The 10,680-nt window shown below is 40.9% G+C and overlaps 1 protein-coding gene and 2 long non-coding RNA genes across 3 annotated transcripts; 1 reads left to right on the plus strand and 2 right to left on the minus strand.

Moving 5' to 3' along the window:
• Positions 1–1,529: 1,529 nt before the first annotated feature.
• Positions 1,530–10,417, plus strand: LOC310812417. The gene is made up of 3 exons (XR_014554521.1): positions 1,530–2,489; positions 9,845–9,999; positions 10,117–10,417. It is a non-coding gene; the product is annotated as an uncharacterized lncRNA (long non-coding RNA).
• LOC310811873 lies at positions 2,520–4,815 on the minus strand. Its single transcript, XR_014554488.1, has 4 exons — positions 4,683–4,815; positions 4,069–4,383; positions 3,595–3,712; positions 2,520–3,131 (listed from the first exon to the last, which is right to left on the minus strand). It is a non-coding gene; the product is annotated as an uncharacterized lncRNA (long non-coding RNA).
• On the minus strand, positions 5,903–8,427 carry LOC310812082 (motile sperm domain-containing protein 2-like). The gene is made up of 5 exons (XM_083680501.1): positions 7,936–8,427; positions 7,629–7,722; positions 7,329–7,351; positions 6,982–7,084; positions 5,903–6,529 (listed from the first exon to the last, which is right to left on the minus strand). Exons 1-5 carry the CDS (start codon positions 8,145–8,147, stop codon positions 6,377–6,379), a joined length of 585 nt encoding a protein of 194 aa, XP_083536627.1. The 5' UTR covers positions 8,148–8,427; the 3' UTR covers positions 5,903–6,376.
• Positions 10,418–10,680: the final 263 nt, after the last annotated feature.

A 10,680-nucleotide genomic window follows, 5' to 3' on the forward strand; every position in this document is an offset into this window, starting at 1 on the left:
CCTCAGCTGATCGCTTTAATACTGGAGTGTTACGTTGTATGTATTATAGATAAAAGAAAGTGAAAGCAGTTACGTCCACATTTATTCCAGTAGTTTGACTCACTTGGACATTTTGTGTTTTGTTTGTCAGTTTGACAATAAGCGAGTTTCGGGGTTTCCCTTCAAGGCCATCCACTCTTTCTCTGTCACTCACAGATCTGTGACCTTTTTTGTCGTCAGGCTTCTCACGTCACGTGTCACAATAAAGTCCGAGTCTGGGAATAATTGAGCAAGAGGTTCCCCTGTGAAGTTCAATAGTGAGTAGAGGGATCAGATTTAGACTTCCAGTAATATGTTTACGGAAGGATAAACCAGCTGGAGAGTCATACAGTACAATGGTCACGTCCAGCCTTGGTCAGTTGGAGTTTTGCTGAGTCTATTTACTGGATGAGCTGTCGTAATGACACTTATCGTAAAATAATTTAGGTCTATGTTTCTGCGATAGCTTCAACTGGACTATGGTCACAGTACTATGGTCACTCCCAGCCTTAGTCAGTGGTTGGAGTTTTGCTGAGTCTATTTACTGGATGAGCTGTCGTAATGATACTTATCATAAAATAATTTCTGTTTATGTTTCATCGATAGCTCCAACTGGCATATTAAGTACTGTGTGTGTGTGTGTGTGTGTGCGTGTGTGTGTGTGCGCGCGCGCGTGTATCTTGGGAAGTACCTGTCTTACATTCTGAGGTTACTGTGGTGACGGTTACTGTAATCTTGGGTTACTGTGGTGACAATGAGTGTAGAATATTTTAATACCATTCACTTGAAGTTTGTATTAGTCAACATTAGTCAACAACATTAGTCAACTTCCTTGTTCTGTAAGTAGGCAGTTTACACAGGAATGATGGGAGTGGCTCAGTGCTCGTGATCATTAGAAATCACCCATCTGTTCAACTAAGAAGAAAACAAGGAAAAAAAACAAAGGACTTTCCAGAATTTCACATGAAAATATTGTTTGCCATGAAGATATGAGAATTCATATCAAAATAGAAATAGACATTTGCATGCAAAAATAGATTTCATGAGAAAAATGTGGGTGATATTTTAATAGAGAGTTGTATTATTAGCAGAATGTTACTCTAGTATAGTAGAAGTATAATTACATTTACATTTATGGCATTTAGTAGACGCCTTTATCCAAGGCGACTAGTAAGTAAGTAGTAAGTGAATCATCTATCCATCAGTCATCATAAGATGAAGTAATCAATGAAGAAGGATTTAAAAAAATAAATTAAAACAAATTGAAGATGGATAATAGTAGTATATACTGTTTGTAAGAAGGCAGGGGAACATTACATTTAATTATAGTGTAATTATATCTAGGTACTGTTCATATTGTTGTTACAAATTAGTTTTTTTCTTTACATCTTTAGTACCAGTGTATAATGCACAATTGTAATCCCAGGGCTGATGGAACTGTGTTTATATTCCATTTAGTTCCTGTTAGCAGGTGATAGTGCGGTGGACCCAAGTGCGGAGAGATACTTAGACGACAGCGTCTACAAATCAAGGGACAATCAAGTACAAATCAAGGGATGTTTTAATCATACGACTGGGGAACGGCATACAAACAAACACTGGGGAAAAAGGGTAAAACAAAGGTGGAGAAAACCAGCTCCATTAACAAAAGTACACACTTAACAAGTGGAATAACTAGAACTAAAGAAACACTAAGCTCGAACTACGACAACAGGGTAAACAACTAGAATAGCGGAACAGACAGGCAGACAGGGTACTCACAGACAGACAGACAGACAGACAGACAGACAGACAGACAGACAGACAGACAGACAGACAGACAGACAGACAGACAGAATCTCCGACAAAGACATGGGGAAACACAGGCTACATATAACAAACAGGGGACAGAATACACAGGTGAAATTAATACAGGTAGATTGAGAGGCCACTGGCCCCATACCGCCAGGGGAGGGCGCCAGAGTCACCAGACAGCAACCTCAGGCATGACAGTTCCAGATGATACCACAAGGGTTCCATCAAGGGGTTCAGTATTTTGGCTCTATACTCCAAAAGTTTGGATTTGAAATCAAACAATTATTATGATTTACTGTATGATGAAGTGCCATCCAATGAATTCGGAGGCATTTGCTTATCCTTGAGCAGACAAGATGTTTCTGTACACTTACACACACACACACACACACACACACACACACACACACACACAAACACTCACTAGCTGCTTGGTGCATGCCAAATAGGAAGTTTACACTTTACATGCGCCAAATTAATAAAATGTTATTAATGCTTCTAAAATGGACCAAGCACAATTCAACATACGTATCTCTACAAATAATGTTTGTTTTTTTATGGGTGGGAGTTGGATCCACCAGCAATTGAACACAAACTGCTGAAGACTGCTTCTGGAATGCAGTACAGTGACATCTAGTGGAGATGCAGACATGATATCAAGGCATTTCTGTACCAAGGTATCCTCAAGAATTTGTGTTTGTGTCAATGAAACCACATTAAGGCATTGTCCTGTGTTTCAGCTGGTTTTTAATGCAGCAAAAATAGGCTTTCAAGGATTTTAACCAACTACCACTAGTTTCTGTATGCTGTACAACTGTACACTCTGCCGCTGTAACTCCATATCACCATCTGCCATAGCAGTGCCAGGGGGTCATGGCAAGGGGTCAAGACGGTCCAGTCGAACAGTTGAGTAGAGTCCATTGGTTCTTTCTAAGAATATGCCGTAGGGCTCAATATCTTGTTGCTCCTACAGAAATAAACAAACTGACTCATCAAACTGACTTTACATTTAGTTGTCCCAATACCTGTAGGAACACTACACAGGTGAAAGGACAACTTAATGTAAAGTGACACAGACTCAACATACAGTGCTTTTGGAAAGTATTCAGACCCCTTCACTTTTTCCACATTTTATTGTCTTAAAGACTCAAATTGAAATTAAATAAAATTAGAATAATTTGCCATCAATCCACTACAATATCTGAAGAATCAACTTTTTCTTACAAACATGCAACAAGCAAACAAGCAATAAAAAAAAGAATAAAAAAAGATCAACCTCAATGGACTCTTTGGAGGGGCCACACACTTCTAGCGTTGTTCTGTGCAAAACAATGATTCACAGAAATAAAACATGGTTTTAAAGACTACATACGTACATACTATGTGGAGCAAATTGTTTGTGAATATCTGTGTGTGTGTGTGTGTGTGTGTGTGTGTGTGTGTGTGTGTGTGTGTGTGTGTGTGTGTGTGTGTGTGTGTATGCCTGACAATGCATGAGAGTGTGTGTTCTTTTTCAGTGGACAAAGTTTTAGGCACTAGTTGTAACAACCTGATCGACTCACCTTGACTAATAGTTGACTTTCCAATTGCATCTCTACATAGAGCATTACATTTCAATTACATACAGTGGTTCAGTACATCAATTGTAGTGCTGCTTTTGAATGCAGTTATAGAATTCCAATGTTTCCAGAAGTATTTGCAATTATTTGAATAGCAAAGCTGACTAATACTCATTAAATAATCTTTTTTTTTTTCACTACCAAGGTGATGAAAATCTCTGACCTGTGATGAAAGTTCCTCAGAATTATGCCAACAGAGACCAGGACAGCCACAGTTGCTGCCAAGCCTATCATCACCGCAACACCACTGCTCTCTGTGTCCTGTGGCAGATTCTGAGATTCTGGAACAGAGAAAAAATATCATGAATGTCTTGGTCACTCTGATCCTGTACATGACTCTACTCTCGTCCCCACATCATCCTATTATTAAAGCATTGCATTGTTGACAGCTGCAGAATTTTAAGATGTAGATCCCAAATAGACCCCTAACTGAATTATGACAGCTGTGAACACTTATCAATGGTCACTTAACTTGGGTTAAGAGCAAAAATCACAAAATAAGACAGCGACATTCACACTACATTAAGGTATGCCTGACAAATGGGTGTAAAATAATGTGTCGTTTGAATTGTCATGCAATATCCACTCATTGTGGTAATTTGTACTGTATGAAGTACAGCCCCATCTGGTCCCTTACCGTAGACAAACATTTGGAGATGCAAGGTATATGATCCTTCCTTAAATGCACACTCACAGGTGTAGTTCCCCTCGTCAGACGGTTTTATGTGGCTGATGTGTAGAAACACGCTGGCATTCGTTGTCTGTAGTGTGACCCTGGAGTCACAAGTGCTGTCTGTATCATTTTGGCCATACCGATATCCTACTTCACACTTACCACCACCACTCATCTCTCTATTAATCTGACAAGTTACAGACAGAATGGAGTGAAGTGTGTGATTTTGGCAGACATGTGTGATATCTGGGTCTGTTCTCAACGTTTTCACTTGAGATTCTACAAACACAGAAGGAAAAAAAGGTTGTGAGTGTGTTTGTGTCATGGGAGAGGTGTTATTGAGTAGAGTGAAGTGAAAAGACATTTTCTTTCCCATTGACTAAGTGCATTAAACTGAAGTGCAATATGCATTAGACAACTGATGCATAGGAAATGGAAATGAATCACAAGAACTATACAGACTATACGACTATAAAGCAAGAGGTTTTAAGAATAAAGCTTATTCTTATGCTACCAATGTTAACATTTAGTTTTACATTGTTCTCTGTGTTTAAGACGACAACAGTTGTCCCTCTTACCTTCAGTGGCTGTGCAGATACCCCACAGAAGGAGAAGCAGAGCAAGACTGAATGCATCTCCACACATACTGACCAACTGCAGAACCAAGAGTTAACCAAATACTGTCTGCACAGGCCGACAGCAGAATGTGACGTTAATCCAACGCTCTATGCTCAGTGTAGAGGCTCAGACCTGGTTACACCCACTGTATATCTGAGATTACAGACCTGCCTACCAAACCAAAACAAGCTCAAGTGATGTTTTTATAGGTTTGACACACTTTCTGACAGATCTAGGACTGATGTGAGCTGAGAGGAGGAAATGGCCCAGTATAAATATGTAGCGCCTACTTGTGCTTTGTTTTACAATGACATCTCAACTCTGACTCTTGAATTTTGACTTGAACTCTGTGATGGCTTTGCAGAGCATCCAGCACACGTCAATAGGTACAGTGCCTTCGGAAAGTATTCAGACCCCTTCACCCTTTCCACTTTTTGTTGTGTTATAGACTCAATTTAAAATGGAGTAAATTAAAATAATTTGCCATCAATCCACACACAATACCCCAGAATGACAAAGTGAAAACAAGTTTTTTGAAATTTCTGTAAATTTATTAAAATTGAAATACAGAAATACCTAATGTACATAAGTATTCAGACCCTTTGCTATGACACTCTTAAAATGAGCTAAAATGCAAAAATGTCATCAACAAATCACTCAATAAGTTGAATTGAGTCCATCGTAATGCAAGGATAATCGTTCATGTAATTTTGGAATTAATGTCTTTGTTTTTATAGGGTCTCTAATTTGTATAGGAATCAAATACTCAAGTGATGTTTTTATAGGTTTGACACACTTTCTGACAGATCTAGGACTGATGTGAGCTGAGAGGAGGAAATGGCCCAGTATAAATATGTAGCGCCTACTTGTGCTTTGTTTCACAATGACATCTCAACTCTGGCTCTTGAATTTTGACTTGAACTCTGTGATGGCTTTGCAGAGCATCCAGCACACGTCAATAGGTACAGTGCCTTCGGAAAGTATTCAGACCCCTAAATCGAGTCTATAACACAACAAAATGTGGAAAAAGTGAAGGGGTCTGAATACTTTCCGAAGACACTTTCCGAAGGCACTAGCTAAATTCAATCACCACCTCAAGACTGAGGGGTGCTGTATTTCTAGCATCATGTTATCAAGTGGTTAGCTCAGCTCCCCCAGTTGCATTAGAGGAAATGGCACCTCCTCACTATGTGTTCCTCTGTAGCTTGTAACTTAGTCAAATGCCGGTTACAAAGCTGTCAGAAGTGGAAACTAGAGAAATAGTCACAACGAGGTGTTGTATACATAGGCATATAGGAATATATAGGTACATAGGCATTGCATGTGTGCGCTGAGGGTCACAAGCAACAAAAAAACTTAGATGGCATGATGGCTGTGACAGACAGACATGGATGATTTAGTGTCTATTTATGAAGTGACATTTATTGTCTTTCAATCACAAATTAATAGATAACATTTAACATAATTCAGAACATTATATTCACAGATGAACAGAACAGTGCAAGTTGCAAAGTATACACATATAATGAGAAGAGTTTCAGTGTCCAAAGGGATGGGGTGGATTTTGACTCGTTTCTTATATTTCTGCATCATTCCTGACTTCACCATGGTTGGTTCGTTTGTCTTGGGCTCCTCAGTATTGTAGAGTGTTCAGTCACAGTGGCCTCTCCTCAGTGTACTCCATGTAGAAGGCAGAGAACCCCAAGGCTGTGAGTGCTGTCACCAGGGCAGTCAGAACCTTCTGGATCCACAGGCAGCAGTCCAACTTCTGTTCCAGTCTGAAGCTGCTGGCCATCACCTGCATAAGCTAAGGGAGACAGAGTATGTCTGGTGAAGCCAATGACCCTTTTCACACTGAACACAGCCTTCAGACTGTATATGCAAAAGAAATGTCCTCTTGGTAGTTGAGCTGTATCAAGAACACATCTTCCTCTGAGTTTTGAATCATTTTCTCAAAGGTTCTTTTCAAAACATATCTTTGACTGTAGCGAGCGTAGTTAACATATTAGTGATGCTGTTTGTCATGAAAGACACCATGAAAACATCAAACTATTGCAGACCAATAGTGTCACTTCCTGAAAATGGTGCACACTTCAACTTGTGAGCTCGAAACCACAATATTTAAACCATCTGAACCTTTCTATTTTTCCTTCACTAGCATCTCAAACCAAACAGGATGGGCAAACATGAGTTCAAGCCTACTTATAGCGAGCTGCTCTCTTTAGCCCAATTCAGCAACGGCCTGAGGTTAGAACTCACTGTGGTGTGCGTGTCTTGGTGGCCGTTGGTCCCCAGTCTGAAAGAGCTGTTAATCATGGGACTGAGGGCAGGCTTGAGGCCCTCCAAGATGTGACATCGCAACCTGAAGGAAAATAAAACATTCACGAAATGAATTCAAGGTATCATTGACATTCAACCAAACTGACAATGAGCAACTGAAAACGTTTTTTTTTAATCTACATTCTGTGTTTACAGTTCATGTGTACGGATGCCTGATGACTCTTCATCCATCATAATGCAGTGGATGATATTTGTTTACCTGTGCTCCACTACTTTAGCCTTTGGGATGTCCTTCCAGAACAGAGATAGATCTGTTCACCCTGTACCTATCTGGGGCTGTGGTCCGCACCTGAGGTCACAGATATGAGGTTGCTCTCAGACAAGAACATCCAGCAATCCAGTGTAGGTCGATGTGCTACTAGATGCTGGTCCAGTGGCAGCAATGCTTTTTAACTCCTAATCATAATGATTCATTCAATCTGATCATGCAGCAGGTTTTTTTTTTCTGGGGGGCAATTCTGTGCAGCTACCTTCCATCTTTGTCAAACTAGTCTTGTACATAGTTTCAGTAGCATACATGCATAGACGCAGGGATGTATGATATAAATGCAAAGTACAGGACCAACCTTGTAGGCCACTTGGTTTTTGGTAACATTGTTGAGGATGATTAGCCATCTTTTTTCACTCTCTCTGCAGCCAAAGCAAAACTCCTCCGCAGGACTGTAAAAGTGAAAGTGAGAAAAGAAGAGCTACTGCAGATATAACCACCGGCTCATAACCAACCCCAATAGAGTGTGGGTGGGCTGGTGGTTGGTAATCATGTGACTGTGGTACAGTATGGACACCATGAGCATTTACTTGGCACAGATAGCATGAACATACACCTAATCTATCGTGAAAAACACCCCAAACAAAGCTTGGGCCAAAGTTAACCTGATATGGAGTAAAGTGCCTTTGAATGTGGTTGTGGGCCTCTGTGCTGCTTTGGCTCTGCCGGCTGCATCCGTGGCCACATTCTCTGCAAAGTAGACCTGCCACATACATACAGACTGGTTGGACGGATACAGATAGTTGGAGAATAACAATTCTATAGCTGTCGTTGATATCATTATTACTACATTCATGAGATGTGAGGGCACAATCATTTTTCAGTATCAAAATCTAAGGGTTGTGATATGGGAATAAGCTGTACTTGAAGGGGTCCTGTTAAAAAAATAAAATAATCATGTTTATCAAGGCCTACGATACTGTTTGTCATGTGCATGCACGTTGCCAGCCCAAGGGCATAAATAGATGTTCTAGAATTTGCAGATTTGTGACTGTGGAGTGGAAGATTGCAGGTCCATACTGTAGCTTTGGGTATTAGAATTCTCAAACCGGTATACCTTCCCTCCAAAATACTCCAGTATACGGTAATACCTTTTAGTGGACTTTCAACATGACTCAAACTTATTGCAAAAAAACAATATAGCTAAAATACCTGATTTACTTGGTAATACCTTATACCTGTTCGACTCTACCATACTGTGCATTTGTGGGTGGTACGGTGGCAGAGTGGTACGTACAGTTCCTCCCATGTGAGGTGGGAGATGCTCTTGGTCGATGTATGTCTGGACGTCACTCTTGGAGACACACTTGACCTTGCTGATGGCGTCTGGACCCAGCCAGGTCTTAACTATCTTCCATGCCACTAAAGGGGTGTGCAATAGTTATAATAGCTGTGATACAGGCTTGTGCTAGTACAAGCAGTTACAGAGATGTGCTGACGCAGTCACCACAGCAGGTGCAACCACAGCATGACCTACTTTGGGGAACTCACCATTCATGATCCATGGCATCTCATACATGATCATTTTAGCTGCAATTAAATTGAATGAGACAAAACTGATCATTACTTATCATACTGTACTCTGTAGATGATTAGTAATTACATTACAGTTACATTACAGTTTCATTATGTCCACCTTGTTTTCTGAGGGAGCACATGAAATGCATAAACAGTTAATAACTGAACACACATTACAGTACAGTTACTGTAGATACTTACAGATCAGTTTTGGGCAATACACTTGGAAGCAATTAATCATATACAAAATCCATGTCCTGTATTAGAGATGGGAGATTTTCATTGTTCATCATCAAATGAGAGGGAACTTGTTTTGTAATATTGCAGCTGTACATCTTCCCTGACCAGAGTTAGAGCCCCAAGCTAAGATATGACCCAGATAGGGTCATGGAGGATACTTTGTCTCAATGTACTAAACACACTGCTTCTTTTTGTTCAATCTTACAGTATGACTTGGAATACTTCTAAGAAACATTATAGAGCAAAATAACAGAATACATATGAAATGCAGTATCTAGTACATCAGAGCTGGTCAAGCATACTACCCTTGTCATATTGAACACTAAAGTATACAGTATAGAATTAATGTACACATACACTACCAGGGTTGGGGCCAATTCCATACATTTCGGGAGTGAATTGAATTCCAATTCGGTAATCAAATTATTTTCCAATGACTCTTTAATGCATTGAACAAATCTGAGTATCTGTGTATAGTGCATGTTCCAATAGGCAGCAACTCAACTGTGTGTGTTCTTTACATTTTTCTGTAAATTGAAAATAAAAAGCTTTGGAATTTAGAATTGAATTGGAGTTTCAAAACACTTCCTGAATTGATGGAATTTACTACACATTTATGCTTTTTTATTCAAAGTGCACTGTAACTATGTGTCTGACTTATACACAATACATCCTGCATATCATTATATCATTATATCATTATGTTCATATTGTTACGGTTCCCCCTCCTAACCATCCCTCTGGCGCCACCTTGAGGCCCCGGCGATCATCGCTGGAGTGTCCAGCTCCCAGTCGACAGCGCACCTGTTCCCTGTCTCCCCTCAGCACACCTGCGAACCATCTGCAATCACCGCCCTATAAGGACCCTGCCTGAACTCCACTCCAGTGCCAGAACGTACTGTGATTCTACGGTAACATTTGTGAATCAAGACCTACAGACGCTTCAGCCCTCCGGTGTATTCTGCAAATTCCTTGGGTTTTGTCTTACTCCGCGTAACCCAACTTGTTTCTCTTGTGCCCCCATCCAGATACCTCGTCCTCCCTGGTTTTCCCCTCGTCGACCCTTCTACGGACCTAGCCCCCTTACCTATTATCGGACCTCCCTGCCTCCCGACCATCTGCCTGTCCGACTACCCGTCTGCCTGCCCGACCATCTGCCTGTCCGACTACCCGTCTGCCTGCCTGCAGTCTACCTGCCCGACCCCCCTGCCTGTTTGACTGCCCGCTCTCCTGCCGACCCCTCGACCGAACCTCGACTACTCTCTTCGGATTCTCCACTTGTCCCCGTTCATTACTACCATCATTAAATACGCCTTCGGGCTTCATCTACCCGCTCTGTGTAACGTCGTTTGGTTCCTCAGACTTTCTGTGTAACACATATAGTCTCTCTCCAAAAACTATGTTCACTAATTCCAAGGAATCTATGATGATCTAACTTGACCCTTGACCTACATGTACTGCCTGAGTGCTGAAACATGTCATGTGGTTCCCCACAGCCATCAGCTGATTTAAGAACAGTCTTAATGCGGTTTAACCCTTTCGGGACCTCAAACGCGCGGCCGCGTTTTCAGGGGTTTCCAAAATGTTTTGAT

The sequence above is a fragment of the Argentina silus genome (assembly GCF_951799395.1).
Source record: "Argentina silus genome assembly, chromosome: 11".
Lineage (NCBI taxonomy): Eukaryota > Metazoa > Chordata > Actinopteri > Argentiniformes > Argentinidae > Argentina > Argentina silus.